Here is a 17,765-nt window from a genome sequence, read left to right on the forward strand (position 1 = left end):
CAGTGTTTTTGGAAGCCCAGTCAGGGCACAGAGGGGCAGCTGAGCCCCCAGAGCTCTGTCACTCACACCCAGCTGCTTGGGCAGGCTGGCACAGGACCTGCTGCAGCTTCTATAAATAGTTCTTGGGCTGGAGCTGTTCATTAGGGACGAAACTCTCATACCTCTTGCAAGTCCCAACTCGAATGTTGTGCCCAAAACTGCAAGCGCACTGTGAGCAATGCAAGCAGCAACATCAAAGGTGTGTTGGCTGCAGTGGCTTCTTCTCTCCACTTTCAAAATGAAACTGATTTGCATTCTCATCTCCTTCATCCAGCTCTGGCTACAGAACCAGGCTGTGTGGGGAAGGGAAAGTGTGCGATGAGTGCCTTGAAGCTCTTACTGGAGCCACAGCCTGTGTCCCCAAACCTGAATGGCGTGTGGTGCAGGGACAGCTCAGCAAGCCACAAACCCCACAGAATTCCCTCCATTCCTTGGCAGGGAGCTGCAAAGCCAGCAAGGACTGATGTGGGATTGCTGCTGTTTCTGCCACACTGCCCACATGTCCATGTTTGCTGCAGCCTTGCCAGTGCTGGTACATCCTCTGAGCCAAGCTGCTCACCAGGAGCGACTCCTGAACTGCTGCTCTTCTGCTCCTCCTATGAGAGTGAGAAAACCCCAAGTGCAAGTGGTAGAAACCCCAAAAGCAGATACTCTTTAAGGTAACGTGCAGAGCTGAGCCATGTTGCCTTGCCCTCTTCGAGAGCAGCTGCTGCCATCCTGTGGCACAACAAACATCTGCCAGATGCTGAAGCACTGAGCGTTTTTTTAGCCTTTAATTGTAAAAACAGAGTTAATACATCATTAATGACCTGCTGTCCACACAGGCTTCACCATCCACCAGGAGTCTTCTGCTATGGACTGTTGTTTTACTCACAAGTGCCAATATAAGGAACTTAGTGTGGTTTAATGTTTGATATTTAAACTTTTCTTTTTAGCTGTGCATGATGGAAACCCAACGCAAAAAAGGTTTGGAGAAAAGCTTCCTGAAAAAAGCAGGACCCAGAGCCTGCCTTCACTAGTGCTGAAGAACTGAGGTACCCTGGCATTGAACAGGAATACGGTGAACATTTATTCAAGAACAGTTTTAATATCAGAGACTGAAATCACAACTTGAACTGTGTGGGTGATCTCAGCTGGCTCTTCAATGCTACAGAAGTGGCCCAATGAAACTCACACCCAGTTACAAATGAAAACCATCTTCCAAGACAACTTTTTCAGAACCAGCACAAGACCTGTTTCAGTACAGCATCAGAAGTCCCTAGCAGGGAACTTTGTGGTTCAAGGGGTATTTCTGAGGAAATGTGTAAGTTTTTATCATCATTTACCTTTTCCTTGTCATACACTGCTTTAGAACAGGAAGTTGCTCTGTTAACACCTGTATGACATGGGAATTAAAAAAGCAGCAAGTGAGGTTTACAAAGAGTATGAGAAAAGTACAGAGCCTGGGAAAGCTTAGTCTGCCTAAAAATTAATTGTGGGCTTTGCACAGCTAAACCTATGTGTATGCAGAGATAAAAACTGGAAGCAGTGTTACATTAAAGTGCTGCTATCATGCTAAAGAATCAGGGGTAACATTCATTTCAACAGTATTTTTGTTTCATTAGTCAGGACTTGCTTAATTCTGTCTAGGAAATACTAGGCCAGACCAAGCCATATCTAGAGCAGCAGCAATGCATGCAGAGCAATGACTTTTTCCAGGTAATTATGTTCCAGGGAAACAGGCGAGTTAGAAATGTATGTGGTATTTGACAAAAACACCTCTAAGGGTTCTGTGGAGTCTGTTTTGGGGAGCAGGGCAATGTCCTGTCCCCTCAGTTGCCAGCACAAGAAGTCACTTGTCACAAGTGCATGGAGCTGGTTTTTCACTAAGCAGAGTGTGGTACAGGAGCAAGCAAATGACAACTGAAGTCCTTAGTCCAGTTTCTCCCTCACATAAACCTTTTGTTCACAGGTCTGATCTTTAAGTAAGCTGCCTTCAGCACAGAGGAGATGAAATGTGGTGTCCAAGAGCACAGCACCCACTCCCTCCTGGCTTCTGACAGTCCCTTGAACTGGCCTTGGGGACAAGCACATGCTGGGCACCCCAGGATTTCAGCACCATCCCACAAGTGTTTCATTACAGAGCTCCAGCTGGGATCCTCACGTTACATCCTGACACCAAACACTGGCATTTCACACCAGTGCACAAGCAGTGCTCACCAGAGGCTCCACACTGGTGCTGAGGCCCAACCCTCTCAACCACATGCTGCAGTAAGGACAACACTGGACCCCTGCTAGTCCTTAAATCCCAAAACATCTTTTCAGTCCACCTGATTTACAGAGCAAAGGACTTTGCTCAAGGGTGAGGCTCTCACATCTACCCAAGAAGAGGTGTGTTGCTTACCTCCCCCAAAAGTTTCTCTTAATTCCATGGGCAGTATGGAGAACTGAGGAAGGAATCAAGTCTTTTTTACTTTATTTCGTTTTTGATTACACCTGATTCCCTGTCTCTCCGAGTCTCCTCTGTGCCTGAAGTCAATTTTTTTTCTGGGTAAAACCAAAGTCTTTTATTACGGGAGAAGCTACTCCTGAGGAGAGAGTAAAGCTTGGTTTATAACTAACTTATGCCTAATTCAAAACTACTACAGGAACCTCCTTAGCCACAAGCTTCGAGGCAGACAACAGACCATCCCCACTCCAGTCCACACACCTTCGACTTCAGCAGAATCAAAGTGATGCCAGGAAGGAACTTGGACCATGAGTTTATAAAACTATTCTTTTACACAGTTGATTCCAGAAGCTTCACCAGCTGGTAAGGGGACAGTGTGATGTAAAACCTGATGATCCCATCCAACTGTAGTGAGCAAGGCATCGTCTGAAGGAGACCAGGACAAGCCTTTTACAAAGTCTTGATGAGAATGGTTTCTGAACCTGGAAAACATCAACACTCCATTAGCCATCAAGAAGTGTCCAAGGCAGGCTGGACAGGGCTTGGAGCAGCCTGGGATGGTGAAAGGTGTCCCTGCCCAGGGCAGGGGGTGGAATGAATGATCTTTAAGGCTCCTTCCACCCCAAACCATCCTGTGTATTAGTAATTAACTTGAGAAAACAAGAAGACAACAGCAGTGAGTACACTCTGTCTGTACTTACACCTCGGAGAGGTCTGAGTCAAGAATAGCAACTGAACAGTCTTCACTGATTGAAGCCAGTAAGGGTGAACTAGAGGACAGAGATGAGAGCACAGTTAGAACAATCAAACACATGAATTTTTAGGGATAAACTTGCAAAAAGCAGGATTCTTAGTGATCCTGACCCAGGTACAGCGAAATTAACTCAGAAAAAAATCTTACAAAAATGTTCTCATCAGCATTTGGCAGGGTGCCAGCACACTGAGTGAGAATATTCTATTAGAGTCTGAAAGCAGGTGACCCTGCTTTAATCAGAGGTGACTTTAATTAGAAAAATCTCCACAGTGTGTGGGTCAGTAATTCTGGAGCTGCAGAATTCTTGTCATGCACATTCACACATCCGAAGTGAGATGTCGCTTGGTTTGCTCTATTCTTTGCTACACGCTCCTCGATAAGGCCAATCTGGCACTCTCATAGGTTTTACTCAAGAATAACTAAGGTTTTTGAGGGGCTGCAGCCCTGTGCCAGGAGCACGGTGTACCTGTGTGCAGAGAAAGCGAAGCCGGTGATGGCGCGGGTGTGCACAGCAGCGCTGAGGGCAGAGTCAGGATTCTTTGTGTCCACCAGTGCAACTGTTCCGCTTTCATCACCTGCCAGACAGGGAATGAAGTTACCAGCAAAAACTGCCCTGTGAGAATTACAGCCTTGATTTGCCTGGTGGAAGTCCAGATTCTTACCCAAGACGAAGATGTCACTTTTCTGTGGATGCCACATGACTGAGGTAGGGAGGTGATTACAGGCACTGCAAACTGTGAGGGAACAGACTGGGGTGAGTGTGGAAGGAGTCAGCACAAAGATATTCCTCCTCCATCTCACCTAGCACTGCTACTGCACCAAGACGAGTGTTTTAAGCTTATTGTACCTCTGTGACAGTGTTACACCTCCTCAGGTTTTAACAGGCACATCACTAGATTTGGAGTTAGATTTAGAACTAAGGCATAAAATAATATATTTCTTCCAACACAAAGTCATGCAGAAGCAGTGACTGCATACTGAAACCTACCAATTCGGGTAGCTGGTTTGGGCAATCTGGTGTCCCAGAGTAAAATTCTGTTGTCCTATAAATCCAAAAGAAATGAGAAGAATTTTACAATCTTTGTGGTATAAATTCAGATTCACTGCTGACTCACAGTCAATATGATCCCTCCTATTCCTCTGGGTTAAAATGATGCTGTCATTAAGTGCAGCCTTCAGTCATCCCCAGGAACAACCAGGAGCTCCCCAAAGTTTGATACAAACCTGTAGGAATCAGCTTGGTAAACTGATTATCAACTTATCACACTAGAACACTGCAATAACACAGGCAGGCAGGTTGCAACACGAGATGGTTTCAGTGCACTAAACTGTAAATACCTAAAGTTAAATCTCATTTTTAACGAGTAGAGTTAGACAATAGAGAGAGCTTTACCTCAGCACAGGACAGGAACACAGTGTCCTTACCAGGACAGGAAGCCACACATGTCACTGCATCGGAGTGAGCTACCAAAAGCACAAAAGGATAAAGAGCCTCAAAGATTGTATCCAACTTCCCCACACAGTCCCAAGGACCTCCAGAGGCAGAGCAGTTTAACAAAGATTAGTTTATGCCCAGATACAGGATAAGTTCTGCTCAGCAACAGCCCAGTGCTTCCTACCCAAGTGATGAGTGCCCAATCCAACCACAGCCACAAGTCCTTGTGACACCCCTGAGCTTGAGGGAGCCTTCTCCTTCAGGGGAAGGGATCAACGTGGGATGCAAAGGAGCTTACAACAAAGAGGGAGAGGGATGGGCTGGAACTCACCTCTGTAGCAGTGCAGCACCGTTTGCTCCGGGATGTCCCAGACCTTCACGCTGCGGACAAGAGCGAGCAGTGAGCGCCCAGCACAGCCCTGGGCTCGGCTGCCAGGCTGGAGACACTCACCAGAAATCTCTGCCCCCGCTGACAGCCTGGCTGCTGCCGGCCAGCACAGACACGGACGTCACGATGTCATCGTGCTCGTATTTACAGAACTTGTTCACGATGAGGCTCTCGTTCTCCTCCAGCTCCCACAGCTCCACAGCACCTGGGGGATGCAGGGGGGCTCCCAGCTCAGTGGCGAGGAGGAGAGGAACGGGGGGACACCCAGCTCAGCGGAGGGGATGTCACCCAGCTCGTGGGAGAGGGGACAGACACAGCCCAGCGAGGCACGGCGCAGATCCCCTCGCTTACCGGAGTCGGAGGCCACCAGGATGCCCCTGTCAGCCACCCAGCACACGTCGGCGACCCCCGCCTCGGTCTGCACGCCGGCGGTGCAGAAGCCCTCGCTGGGAGCGCGCCGGGGCTCGGCGAACACCCACAGCGAGCCGGTCCAGCAGCGCCCGTTCAGCCCGGAGGCGCCCAGCAGCAGGGCCCCGTCTGCGGGAGAGACACGAGGGGAGGCGGGGGAGAGGCGCGGGGAGCCCCCGGTGACCGGCCGAGGCTCCCCGGCCCCGCGGGCACCCCGAGCCCCCCGGCCCGCTACCTGCGCGGTAGTGCGCCCGCTCCAGGTGCCGCTCCATGCACGCGGGCGCGTTGGGCGGGATGTTCCACTCGGGGGCGGCCGCGGCCGAGGGCTCGCCATCCACGGAGGCGGCGGGAGGCGCGCTGTCGGGCGGGGCGGGCGGCGGGGCCGCCTGGGGCAGCGGCGGCAGCGGCAGCGGCAGCGGCTCCTCCATGGCGGCGGCAGCGGGGCCGGCGGCGCCCCCACGTGTCTCCCGCCGCCGCCTCCTCTCGCGAGAGCTGCCGCCGCGCCCGCCCCGCCGCGCGATCTCGCGAGAGGCGCGCCGCCATCTCAGCGCAGCGGCGGCGGCGGTCACCGCGCGGTCACCGACGGGCGCTCCGTGCCGCCGCTCCTCACGGCGCTCCCGCCATGCTCTCCCGCCTCGTCCTGCGCGCCGGTGAGCTCCGGGGGAGGGTGGCGCCGGGGATCGGGCGGGGTGTGCAGTGTGCTTGCTGGGCTGTGCCTGACGCGCTCTCTGCCCTCTTGTCCCCGCAGCCCCCGCCGCGCTGAGGGCGCTGCCGCCGCCCGTCGCCGTGGGGTGAGTATGGGGGAGCCCCTCGGAACCGCCGGTGTTGGTGCTCAGACAGCGTTATTCGGGGGTTTGGTCTCTATTTGCCTCATTCATGTGTGGGAGTATGAATTAGGGACCATGGGAAGGAGTTTGTGGAGGTTATCTAGTCCCACCCACTTCCTGAAGGAGGTGTGTCCAATAAATGGCAACTTGTTCGAATGGTTCGGGTCGGAAGGGACCTTAAAGCTCTTCCCGTTCCACCCGTGCCGTGGGCAGGGACAGCTTCTAGAGCAGGTCTAGGGGACACTTGGACACTTCCAGGGATCCAGGAGCAGCCACGGCTTCCCTGGGCAACCTCTGCCAGGCCCTGCCCAGTTACCTGCTTATTTAATTGGAAATGTGTTTGAGCCTCATCTAAGGGTGGGTTTGGGGACTATTTCTGTCTATTTTTTTATAAGAATCATAATTGAAATGTTCTTCCTGTTTATAGGGTGCTGCACACCACAAGACCACTGCACACAACTCAGCAGAGTTTGGCTCCTGTGCCACCTCTGCCTGAGAAGGGAGGAGAAGTTCGTCATGGTTTGATCCCAGAGGAGTTTTTCCAGTTTCTCTACCCTAAAACAGGAGTTACAGGTTAATACAGGTTTTTACCATTTTTAGTCGTGTTTATGTAGTTCTGTCCGTTAGTTCTGTTTGTTGAAAAGGTAAAATATTAGTGAAAATTCGTTTTTGTGTGGGTTGTGAAGAGCGAGCCAGTGCAGCTCAGGGAATTCTGCATGTTTGTGAATGAGCAGAAGCAGCAGGTGCCATGGCAGGTGCAAGTTGCTTCCATTTCTGGTGAGATTGCTTGTGGCACCTTTCCCAGGTGGAATTGTGACTCTGCTCTTTGTCCTGGTAAAACAGAACCCTTCTTCCTGATAATCTTAGCCTTTAAACTACCTCCTTCTTAGGTATTTATTGAGCTGCTTTGTGCTTTATACAAGTAATGCTGCTTTATCTTTTCTGCAGGGCCCTACATGCTGGGCACTGGCCTCCTGCTTTACCTTCTCTCCAAGGAGATCTACGTTGTTAACCACGAGACAGCAGCAGCTGCCTGCATATTGACAGTCATCGTTTATGGCATCAAGAAGTTTGGTCCTAGTGTCGCAGCTTTTGCTGACAAACTTAACGAGGTAACAAGGAATTGTAACTTGACTTTGTAGTTGTTAGTAAGGAGCCATGTGCTTGTTAAAGTACAAATGGCTTTTCAGGGCCCGAGGGCAGGGTAGGATGGGATATTGGGGTGGAATTGTTCCCTGGGAGGGTGGAGAGGTCCCTGGATCCCTGGCAGTGTCCAAGCCCAGGTTGGATGGGGCTTGGAGCAACCTGGGATGGTGGAAGGTGTCCCTGCCTAGGGCAGGGGGTGGAATGAGCTGAACTTTAAGGTCCTCCCAATCCAAACCAGTCTGTGATTCCATGATTGATTGTGAGCCCCTTTTTCTCTTCTGCCACAGCTTAACCTCAGCCCCAGCACAGCGCAGGTCACACAGACGTTTTTCACAGTTTAACGCAACATTTCAGAATTAATTCCAGCTCACTTGTTTTTCTTCCATCTGGCTTTGATTCTGAAGCATGTTTTTTTTTCTTCTTTCAGGAGAAAGTGGCCTCAGCTTTAGCCATGAAGAACGAGGCCATCCAGGCCCTGCAGACAGCCATCGAGGAGGAGAAGAAGGAGCAGTGGAGGGTCGAGGGTCGCTCTTACCTCTTTGACGCCAAGAGGGTGAGCAGGGCTAGCTCTGCTGCTCAGCCCCAGGGCAGCCTGTCCTGCTGGGATCCTGGGGCTGCTGCTACAGAGCACGTTCTGCTGCTGCTGCTTGGTGTTCTTGCCGCATGTGAGCCTTTTGTTTGCTGCTGTGTGTGCAGAACAACATTGCAATGCTGCTGGAAACCAACTACCGGGAGCGGCTGATGATGGTGTACAACGAGGTGAAGAAGAGGCTGGACTACCAGGTGGCCATGCAGACCCTGAAGAGGCAGAAGGAGCAGGACCACATGATCCAGTGGGTGGAGAAGAATGTTATTCAGAGCATCACACCTCAGCAGGTACTTGCTGGATTTTACCTGCTTTACATTTCTGCCTGCACAAAGATTTGCTGTTCAGGGTTCTTGGCTCAGGAGGTGATGGGGAAGATGGGATAGTGGGAGGTGTCCTTGCCCATGGCAGGGTGGGACTGGATGAGCTTTGAGGTCTTTCCCAGCCCAAACCTTCTGGGATCCTGTGAATCTGTGCTTTAGTGCAGGTCCTTGTTGGGGTGTGAACCTCTGGCTTCATGAGCTGTAATTGTATCTTTCTTAATCAGTAACATAGGGATTTAAAATGTAGTATCTAAAATGTACTTAAATGTCTATTTTGCTCTTTGGAATGTCTTCTGAAGGCTGTTTCCTGTCTCTTGCAGCAAAAGGAGAGCATTGCCAAGTGCATCCTGGACCTGAAGGCTCTGTCCAAGAGTGCCCATGCAACAGTGTGAGCACGCCTGAGCCCACTGACTTGTCCCTATACCTACTGTTGGATACTGTATGACTCTAAAATATCATTAAACAAAGAAAAAACAACTCTGCTGTTGTTCACTAGCAACAGTCACTGCCTGTTTGTGTTTGGAGTCACTGGATGGGTCACACCAACCACTACAGCTGGTTTATGGTGGGGGATCAGTTGAAACCACAGTGTGTGAGATCCTCTTGGATTCCCTGTTTGATCATGAACACTTCCAGAGACACAGAACTTCACAGAGAAAAATTCTGGTGCCAGAACTGATCCCTGTGTTAGAACTCTGTGTGCTGACAGCCCCTGATACCTACTGTTCTTTGTGCTGCCATTCAGCAGCCATTCAGCTGTCCTTATTCTAAAGGAGCTGCAGACCTCCTTTTCCCATAAAGCCTCGTGTAGTGTTGAAAGTGTTTCAGTTCTGGGAAAAGAGTAATCAGGCAGGAAATGTGTCAAAAGCTGCTGAAAAACTTGGCTTCAGCCGCCCTTGTTGGTACTCAGTTTAAAAGAGGGAAATGGGTAAGTGTATTCTAGAGGGGTTTTTCTGGATTTTCGTAAGTATCTTCATTTTCTTTTTATAGGAAGCTTTTCCCTAAAGGAACTTGTTAAACCTCCAAATTCCCAGCAAAGCACACACAGAATAAACTCCTGATTTATGTGATTTATGTAGTCCATAAACTCAAGTGAGCTGACTGGGAGGTGCCTGCAATCCCACATCTCCGTGGGGTTAAGAAACAATTTTCTACACTTTTCAGTACACCAGTTCGCTAAAATGGTGCTCTTTAAAGTCAAGAACCAAGCCAACCTTGCTTCAAGCCAACTTAAACTAAAGCTGCCTTACTTTTTTTAGATTAACAGTTCTAGAGAGTGCAGGTGTCTTTCATGGTTTCCTGTTTTTTGTTAATTTAAATAAAAAAGTGAAGTTGCTTAACTTCCACAATTGTGTAAGCCCACATCTCATTGACATTTGAGCTTTTAACTGGTGTGACAGATTCTCCGCACAAAGCAAACTCTGCTGACACTTGGGGAGTTTTCCAGCAGGACTTCCATGGTGGGAGGTAAGATAACAGAGTTGTATCATTTCTTCTTTAATTACTGCAAACAGCCCTGTGAGGCTTGGTGTGGGAAACTGGGAGTTTCATGGTTTGACTCCTCTGGAATGTGGGCGACAATGGCATGCAGTGGGAAAAGTGGCAGCAGCAGAGAACAGGGTGTTTGTAATATTTTCACATTATTTACAACGTGCAGTTTGCAAACAATGCGGTGAGAAGTACCAGTGTGGGGATTTTGTAGCAAAATGTCTTTAACAATCCCTGTCTTTGAGATTTCAGTCCCAAATTTGAGAAGAAAGTTTCTGTTCCTGCTTCGGTGGGAAAAGTTAATTTCCTTGAGAAGCAAAACCATCAAGGGAGGAACTTTTCAAAGCTGCTTCTGATTATGAAAATGTTCATAGGGTTTTAGCTACCAAAAAATAATCCTGTAGGTGCTTTTTAGTTATTAAATCTCCTCAATTTTCTGGGTGGAGAAGGCACTGTGACCATCAAGGAGCAGTGAACCTGTGTGTGTGCAGAATAAGACCCTGTGAAATAGGATTGATGTTGAGGAACTGCCAGGTTTGAGTGGCTTTGTGCCACTTCTGTAAGATTTCTATGAAGTGGATAACAACTAAATCAAGGCTTTGGGTTAGAAGAGGGTGACAGGTTTGTTTTGCTCATGTGCATACGTATATGTATATAAACATATTTTTTCCCCTCCTTTCAGCTTCTGTTCCTGTCAATTAATGCTCTGAGAGAATGGGAGGCTCTCCCTCAAAACAAACTACAGGTATTTTATTTTTTAAGGAATTTCCTTAGCTATCCTTAGCACTGAGGTGCTGTCCTGGCCCAGGGGCTCAGCGGACCTGGGGGTGTTTGGGGAAGAACTGCATGGCTGCCAGAGGCTGCCCTGGCACAGTCATCATCTGCACAGCTGAATTTTCCTGTCTGGTGGTTCCACTTTCAGACAGATCTGTACAGACAGAGCCTCCACGTGGTTCTGCTCCCTGTAGTATTACTGCAGAAATGTGCACGTTTTAAAACAAATTTGTGATGTTTTTTTTTTCTATTGCAGTTGCACCAAAACCCATTTCCACTACTACCACCACTGTCCCCACCATCATCCCCACCACTGTCTCCACCGCTGCAGATGATGTCAGAGCTACAGAAGTTGCATGCAGGATTAATGAGTAAATGCTGCACCTTTATTTCCTGACTTCAACCCCAAAGTTCCCTGAGGCTGCAGTCTCCTGCAAGGGAAGGGTTATATATCATATATTTAACATTTTGGGGGTTTAAAATTTGGTTAGAATTTCCTAGTCTGTGCACTGGATGGGTTATTCCTAGCGTTGCTCAATGCAGATAATTGTTAATCTCATGGGGCTTGGGATAAATGTATTATACTTCATAAAGTTTGGTGAATTGGAGTACTACTGATGCTTCAACCCCTCTGTTAAAACTGGGAATTCTAACAGGATTTTCTGTGTATCACCAGCCATGAAATACTGTACATGTCATTGGCCTTCATCTCTGGCATCCTCCTGACTGTCCTGGTGTTTGCAATCATCTTCCTCTGCAGGAAAAGTAAGTGGCACAGTCAAGGAAATGACAGCAGGGTGGTGCAGAAGTTACTTAGAAAGTGGCTGAAATTTTGTCTGCCTTGAATAAATCTGTATTGATGAGCAGCTCATTGCTGGCAGTAACTCCTCATGAAACATCCCAGGAGGTGTTTTCAGGAAAGAATTAACTTTGCCACTGATGAGTTGTGGAGGTTTTTGTTGGTTGTGGGCTTTTCTCATCTTCATCTTGGCCACACGGAATTCCTCAGTCCCTTTCATCCTGGCCACATCCAACAGGTGGGCAGGGAGACCTTTGCAGTGCAGGGACAGATTTACACATGACCTGTCTGTCACCCCCTGTGCTGCTGCCTCCAAACAGTGCAAACAGCTGAGCCTGGGATCCCTTTCCTTCCCAGATTACAAGAGATCCCACCAAACTTTACAAGAGGAAGTTTTCCCCCAGATGGCAGCTGAGGAATCTGCTAGGAACACCCAGGTAAATGCCACAGCTCTTATTTCTAACAGTTCATGCAGATATTTCACATTCTTGGCAGTGTGGTAAATATTAATTTGGGGTAGGAGGGAGAAAAGTCGCCTTTGAGGCTCAACTGTTACTCAGCAGCTCTTTTGACAAGGAACTTCAAGGGTTCTGGGGTTTAACTAAACCACTGACTAGACAGGTTAGGAGAAATCTTTTTAAAGGGCATTTCTGCAGTTTTCTTCTGTGATATTAGTTCTTTGGAAGCTGCTAAAGGAGCCTTGACCCAGAACCCTGCACTAGACTGAGCAGTGGGATGAACCAGCATTTACCAACGTCCCACATGCAAAACAGGCTGCATGTGGTGTGAGGTGTTGAAGACAAGTAAAAGTGGGAAATTCCTGCTGACCTGCAGTGTCTAATGTTTGTGGCTTCTCTCACATTATCCCCAGAATGAGGTGACCTACAGCACTCTGGTCTTCCAGCAGAGCCGGACAGCGCTGCCTGTGTGAGGAGGAAGTTCCCAGTGAAATAAAAATGTTCCACTTTCTGGACACCAAAAGCCACTGGGATGTTACAGCCAGGCCTGCAGTGCTCTGGGAATGCCCTGCTGCCCTGTAACACAGCTCTTTCTGTAGTTATGAGGGCAGAGCAAGTGTCCTGTTCCAAACTGGCTGCCAAGGGCTGTGGACAATTTGAGGTTTCTATACAGGATTTCCTCATCTGTAGAAATCTCCCTGCCCTTGTGAAGCTTCCGTTTGTGAGAACTACCAGAGAGAATTGAGAAATGAAAATGTTCCTCTGCATCTATCCACGTCTGTGCCTTTGTGTTTCCCTTTTCTGTCTATAGCCTTTTCCACATTTTTTTCATTGCCGTGTGCTCTGATGAGTTAGTTTCTGTTCCTGAAGTGACGACAATGAAATGTTTGTATGCAAATCTCTGCTTCCTGATTGGGTCCCAGAAAAGAAATGCACATCACCATGTGCCAGTTGAAATCTCTGGAAATGTTCATTCACAGCGTAAAAAAGTGAAAATCATTGGCCTTTCATAAACTGGGGCTAAGTTAGCACGAGTGGCTGTCAGAGCAGCTGCAGAGGGAGGAGCAGGGCTGGCTGTGCCACCTGATGGCAGCACCAAGCTGGGGATGGCACTGTGACTCCCTTGTGCTGCTTCAGTGCCTCCCCAGCTACCAGAGCAGGGCTTTGCTGCTTTTTCTAGACCACGTTTAATATTCAAAGATGGGGAAAAGAAGAGTCTGGCCTTTAACAGGCTCTTTTCAGTTTGACCCTTGTTCCCTCTGTGCCAGCTGTGGTGTAACAATTACTGCAAATTCTGTGCCATCCCAGGCAGGACACTGAACCTTTGGTCACGGGAGGACTCAGCAGGCTGAATTAATGTAAAATCTGTCTAATATTTATTATTATTAATGAAAATGTGACAACACTGGCTGAAGCACAAGCTGACCAGGCTCAGGTTTAGTTTAAATTGACAGAGAAGAGAAAGGTAGGGAGCTGCTGGATTATGAACAGCAAAGAAGACATCCTGTTTTTCAATCAACTCAACCAATCCTCATATTAAAAAACCCCAAAACCCCCAACACTAGACAAAATTTCCATCCGCTGTGTTTAGAAATTAAAGCATATAAAGAAATATATTCACATACAGCTTTAGAGTAGTTTCAGATCTATAGATTGCTGCAGTTTCCCAAGAGTTTCTTAGCAAAGCCAGGTTTTATTAATGCTCTGTACCTAGTGCCAGGTTCAACCTTTATTTATGACTGTGGGTCTGTTGTTTGCTCTGTAAGAGCTGGCTCTGGTTTTCTGCACAGGATATAGGTCCTTAGAATTAAAAGGTATGTGGTTTTGAACTTCTTTATCTTGCAGGCATAGACAATGGGGTTCATGGCAGAATTGGCATGGGATAAGAGGATTCCCAAGTACATCAAGTAGCGGGGGATCTTAGCCTTAGGGTAAAAATAGGAAACGCAGTTTATAATGCACAGAGGCAACCAGGATATGGCAAACAGGAAGAGAACAAGTGCAAGAGACTTGGCTGCCCTGAACTCGTGTCCATAGAAAGCCCCAGCTCCCCTCCCACTGGAGCCCTGGCTGAGCTTGGTGCGGATGATGCAGAAGATCTCAGCGTACAGAGCACTCATGATCAGCAGGGGCACCAAGGTCCAGGTGAAGAAGCAGAAATACACCATGTAGTCCATCCTCATCACGGCCATGAAGCGACACCTGAGCAGGCTGGAGCTCCTCGAGCCTGCCTTGCTCCAGCCAAAGATGGGGACAAGTCCTCCCAGCAGGGACAGGGACCAGCACAGCCCCAGCGCCCACCAAACTCTCCTCTGCGTGGTGATGATTTTATATCTGCAGGGGAACAAAAGCCAGCTCACGTCAAAGAGAAGTGTTTTAAAGTAGTTAAGGATGAATTTGCATGTGCAGGTGCTGCAGGGTCATTGTTAGAAAATGAAGCATTAACAGTTTTTTGTGGGGAAACCAAATTTTATCTTGAGACAAACTCCAGCTCTTCATTTGTAACAGTTACTTTGCAGCAGCAGTAAGAACTGTGCTTAAGTTCCCTTGTTTAAAATGGGATGTTTTAATCTATTTTATTTCTTGTTTCATTATGATCTTAGTTCTCCTCTTGCCAGGACATTGCTTTGCTGCTGTTGGCAGTCCTATCTTATTTCTTGGCTTCCTTGGGTGTATCTTCCTCTTTATATTTGGGTTATGCCATTTGTGGGACTAAAATTCATTCTTCAGGTTCATAGATCCTTTCCCACTATAAAAGGACTTCTTAGATGCTTGAGGTTCTGCTTTGCATTTCTAGCTTGTGTACTTTTCATTTAAATGTGAACAGTGAATGACTCCAGTTAACTGTTAATAAGTTAGTTACTACTTTTATATTTTCAGCAAATACTAAAAGGATTCTTATTTAAAAAGAATTTTATTTAAAAGACAAGCCTCAGAAACCTAAAGAAACCTGTAATACACTCAGCATCTTGTGCAATTAACCCAAGAGCTGAAAATTCTGCCCACAAACACATCCTGTGACCAAAAAGCTGTTCATGAGCACCCCAGGGTCTCCAGAAAGCTCATCTCAGGTGGGCTTTGGGGCACAAACATCCACTTTAAGTAATTATGGGTTAGAAAGGGGCAGATTAGGGAGGACAGAGGAGGTGTCAGCCTCACCTGGTGGGCAGCTTGACTCGCAGGTACCTGTCGATGGCGATGGCCAGCAGGGACAGGATGGAGGCGTTGGTGAACACCACCAGCAGGCAGCACATGAAGAGGCAGCTGTGGAAGGGCACAGTGACACCCAGGCTCACCACCATGGCCAGTGGCACCACCAGCAGCCCCACGGCGATGTCGGCCAGCGCCAGGGACACGATGAAATAGAGAGTGGTGTTGTGGAAGGCCGAGTTCAGCCTCACCACCCAGATCACCAGGATGTTGCCCAGGGTGGCAAGCAGAGCCACCAGGCACTCGGTGCCGATGTAGATCCCATCCAGGCTGCTCAGGGCCAGGCTGGCGTTGGCCATGCTGTGCTGCTGGAGCTGCAGAAGGAGCTGTGGGCATCGATGGCCACCGTGGGATCTGCACTGTCTGCTGCTCAGCTGTTCCAGCGACTCTTCAAAGTGCAAACCTCTGCACTATTTCATGTCCTCAGGACCCAGACAGCAAAATCAGCTGTTGCCTCCTCCAGCTGCAAATATCTCATCCTCCGGGGGCTGTTCCCCTCTCTGGAGAGCCCTCCTGGAGCTCACTGCATCCCTTCAGCAGCCTCGAGTCAGCAAAGAGCCTTGGGAAGCTATTTTGAAGGGAAAAAGTGGAAAAGCTTCCACACTCCTTCTTAGAAGCAACTTACAGAGAAATAGTTTCACAGGTTCCTCTTTCAAGCCTGGTTTTAGAAGCACGAAAGCATCAGCAGCAGTTGTCTGCAAAGCTGCCACTTATCACTCTGGTTAATCTCTGCCGTCACGGTCACCACTGGGCAGCTCGGGGTGGTGAAGGGGCTTGTGATAAAAAAAGAAAGGCTCATGGGTGAAGGGAGGGACAGGAAGAGGTCACTCTGCCATTGCCAGCATGGGCAAACCAGGCTTGATGTGGGGAAAAATTAATTCCCAATCAAATCAGGGTAGGATAATGAGACAGAAAATCAAGCTGTAACAGCAGAGGAGCATAGGCTGCACCCTCTGAGAGCTCCCTGACCCAGCTGGAGGGGCAGCAGCACTGCTGGAGCTGGGCATGGAGCTGGAGATGGAGCTGGAGATGGAGCTGGAGATGGAGCAGGGCATGGAGCAGCCCCTGTGCTAGGGGGGTTTGCTCCAGAGCTCTGATTTACCAGCTCTGGTCTGCCCATCCCTTTTCCTTGGCAGGCAGGTGCTCTCCCTGGGGACACTGTGTCTGAGGCAATGCCACCGAGCCCAGCTGGGGCCACCCTGGGGGTTCCAGCCAGCACTCCCTGTTCCCAGCAGGTTCCTGCCGGGCAGGCAAGGTGCTCTCATGCTCTTCAGGTGCTTCCTCCCCAGGCAGCATCTGTTTCCTGTCCCAAACCCGACAGAGCCAGGCTGCTGGGACTCGTCTGGCACTGCAGGAGGATGAGCTGTGCCCTTCTGCTGTCCCTGTCCTGCATGAGCACAGCTTTCCCTCGGCCCTGGGCTGCTCTGGGTGCTGCGTCCTCCTGCCTTGGGCACTCAGCCCTTCTCCACTGCCCTCCTTCAGCCCCAGGCTCAGGAAACACAGGGCTGGAGCTTTTTACAGCCTGCAAAGTGATTAAAATTGAACACTCCATGCACAGAGGAGCCCAACGGGGCTGCAGTGTGGATCAGGGAGCTTTCTGGTGTGAAGCAGCCCGAGGTGCAGCTCAGGAGAAGCCCTGGCTGTGCTGCCAGCCAAACCTGGGAGCTGAGAGCAGCAGTCGAAGGCTTTGGGGCAGATTAGGATCCCAAGGTGCATTTTTAGATGCTGTTATGGAGCTGAGGCAGTGCAGCCTGAGGAGAAGGAAGCTCCAGGAGCAGGTTGGGATCAGAGCTGGGTGGCTCTGTGTGACAGAGCCCGGGGATGTCACCGTGAGAGGGGTTAAACAGTTTTGGATCTCGGTCCCCCAGCACTGATGGTTTTGCCATTTAAAGGCTGTGCTCAGCTCGCTGTTTCTTGGATGGCTCCAGCGAAAGGCTTCCAGCTATTCCCCAAGGATCCTCCTACATCCTGGTGAGATAAGGATCAGGAAGGGAAGGTCTCTGCAATCTCAGCTGCTGCTTTGAGCACAGATTCCCTTTTCACTTTGGGGGTGGAGGGGAGGAGAACAAATATTCTAGAAAAAAATTATTTGTAAGTGACACACAGAAAAAAAGTATTCCACAACAATGATCTTATGGTGTGAGTCAACAACAGCCACGCTGCCTTTGTTCTGGTGGGGCTGTGAAACTCTTGCAGGGAGGACAGAGCAGCCTCCTGCAAGAATAACTCCACTAAAGGCCTGCCTGGCACCCCGTGGGGGCTCAGGGGTCCTGGCTGCCCCCCAGTCTGTGCTCACAGGGGACAACAGTGTCCCCTCTTCCCTGACATCCCAGCAGTTTCTTCCCCTGTGCCAGGAGGTGTGGAGGAATTTTTTCTTGCATTTCAAAATTTAGTGTTTATAGGAGAAAAACCCAAGCAACTCATAAAGCAAGAGGTGGTGAGTGGTGAGTTCTGTCCTGGTTCTTCCCTGCCTGGGAAGGAAGTGAAAGCAAGGCAGGGAGAGGATGTGAATGTGGAGCAGAATCACATCTGGTGTGACACACATGCTGTTCTGGTGAATAATGAGCCAGAATGAGAGGCTGGAGCCTGGCGTGGGTGACAATGTCCTGTCACTGTGCCTCAGTTTCCCCATTCATGGTAAAAGTAGTACAGTCTGGTCTAGACAGAGCTGGGAAGGGCCAGACAGGAGCAGAACCCTTTTG

At 49.2% G+C, this 17,765-nt stretch overlaps 4 protein-coding genes across 5 annotated transcripts; 2 read left to right on the top strand and 2 right to left on the bottom strand.

Annotated features, from left to right (window-relative positions):
• Positions 1 to 1,084: 1,084 nt before the first annotated feature.
• WDR77 (WD repeat domain 77) lies at positions 1,085 to 5,952 on the bottom strand. Its single transcript, XM_085044293.1, has 10 exons — positions 5,688 to 5,952; positions 5,396 to 5,581; positions 5,108 to 5,249; positions 4,988 to 5,037; positions 4,615 to 4,685; positions 4,210 to 4,264; positions 3,884 to 3,955; positions 3,688 to 3,796; positions 3,169 to 3,237; positions 1,085 to 2,949 (listed from the first exon to the last, which is right to left on the bottom strand). Exons 1-10 carry the CDS (start codon positions 5,878 to 5,880, stop codon positions 2,790 to 2,792), a joined length of 1,107 nt encoding a protein of 368 aa, XP_084900419.1. The 5' UTR covers positions 5,881 to 5,952; the 3' UTR covers positions 1,085 to 2,789.
• A 23-nt stretch (positions 5,953 to 5,975) lies between these two features.
• Positions 5,976 to 8,811, top strand: ATP5PB (ATP synthase peripheral stalk-membrane subunit b). The gene is made up of 7 exons (XM_085044294.1): positions 5,976 to 6,102; positions 6,201 to 6,243; positions 6,707 to 6,852; positions 7,228 to 7,391; positions 7,853 to 7,978; positions 8,122 to 8,301; positions 8,655 to 8,811. The coding sequence occupies exons 1-7, from the start codon at positions 6,075 to 6,077 to the stop codon at positions 8,724 to 8,726; spliced, it is 759 nt and encodes a 252-aa protein (XP_084900420.1). The 5' UTR covers positions 5,976 to 6,074; the 3' UTR covers positions 8,727 to 8,811.
• Positions 8,812 to 8,966: 155 nt separating this feature from the next.
• Positions 8,967 to 12,810, top strand: CUNH1orf162 (chromosome unknown C1orf162 homolog). Of its 2 annotated transcripts, XM_085044296.1 has the most exons (6): positions 8,967 to 9,801; positions 10,505 to 10,567; positions 10,853 to 10,967; positions 11,273 to 11,361; positions 11,753 to 11,832; positions 12,267 to 12,810. In XM_085044296.1, exons 2-6 carry the CDS (start codon positions 10,537 to 10,539, stop codon positions 12,324 to 12,326), a joined length of 375 nt encoding a protein of 124 aa, XP_084900422.1. In that variant the 5' UTR covers positions 8,967 to 9,801; positions 10,505 to 10,536; the 3' UTR covers positions 12,327 to 12,810. The 2 variants fall into 2 exon arrangements, with proteins under 2 accessions (XP_084900422.1, XP_084900423.1); XM_085044297.1 differs by lacking the exon at positions 8,967 to 9,801 and having other exon boundaries at positions 9,810 to 10,567.
• A 396-nt stretch (positions 12,811 to 13,206) lies between these two features.
• Positions 13,207 to 15,795, bottom strand: ADORA3 (adenosine A3 receptor). Its single transcript, XM_085044295.1, has 2 exons — positions 15,013 to 15,795; positions 13,207 to 14,187 (listed from the first exon to the last, which is right to left on the bottom strand). Exons 1-2 carry the CDS (start codon positions 15,360 to 15,362, stop codon positions 13,587 to 13,589), a joined length of 951 nt encoding a protein of 316 aa, XP_084900421.1. The 5' UTR covers positions 15,363 to 15,795; the 3' UTR covers positions 13,207 to 13,586.
• Between the last annotated feature and the right edge of the window lie 1,970 nt (positions 15,796 to 17,765).

Source organism: Lichenostomus cassidix, unplaced genomic scaffold (genome assembly GCF_008360975.1).
Source record: "Lichenostomus cassidix isolate B80296 unplaced genomic scaffold, HeHo_3.0 unassigened_scaffold_chr26, whole genome shotgun sequence".
Taxonomy (NCBI): domain Eukaryota; kingdom Metazoa; phylum Chordata; class Aves; order Passeriformes; family Meliphagidae; genus Lichenostomus; species Lichenostomus cassidix.

Bases quoted from the DNA above. Each gene is read 5' to 3' on its own strand.
- ATP5PB (XM_085044294.1), top strand. From the start codon at position 6,075: ATGCTCTCCCGCCTCGTCCTGCGCGCCG. The intron at 6,853-7,227 runs GTTAATACAGGT...TCTTTTCTGCAG, and splicing joins CCCTAAAACAGGAGTTACAG to GGCCCTACATGCTGGGCACT. The intron at 7,979-8,121 runs GTGAGCAGGGCT...CTGTGTGTGCAG, and splicing joins ACCTCTTTGACGCCAAGAGG to AACAACATTGCAATGCTGCT.
- WDR77 (XM_085044293.1), bottom strand. From the start codon at position 5,880: ATGGAGGAGCCGCTGCCGCTGCCGCTGCCGCCGCTGCCCCAGGCGGCC. The intron at 4,686-4,987 runs GTGAGTTCCAGC...TGCTTTTGGTAG, and splicing joins GGTGCTGCACTGCTACAGAG to CTCACTCCGATGCAGTGACA. The intron at 3,797-3,883 runs GTAAGAATCTGG...CCTGTCTGGCAG, and splicing joins AAGTGACATCTTCGTCTTGG to GTGATGAAAGCGGAACAGTT.
- CUNH1orf162 (XM_085044296.1), top strand. From the start codon at position 10,537: ATGGGAGGCTCTCCCTCAAAACAAACTACAG. The intron at 11,362-11,752 runs GTAAGTGGCACA...TTTCCTTCCCAG, and splicing joins CATCTTCCTCTGCAGGAAAA to ATTACAAGAGATCCCACCAA. The intron at 11,833-12,266 runs GTAAATGCCACA...CATTATCCCCAG, and splicing joins AATCTGCTAGGAACACCCAG to AATGAGGTGACCTACAGCAC.
- ADORA3 (XM_085044295.1), bottom strand. From the start codon at position 15,362: ATGGCCAACGCCAGCCTGGCCCTGAGCAGCCTGGATGGGATCTACATC. The intron at 14,188-15,012 runs GTGAGGCTGACA...GTTCCCCTGCAG, and splicing joins CGAGTCAAGCTGCCCACCAG to ATATAAAATCATCACCACGC.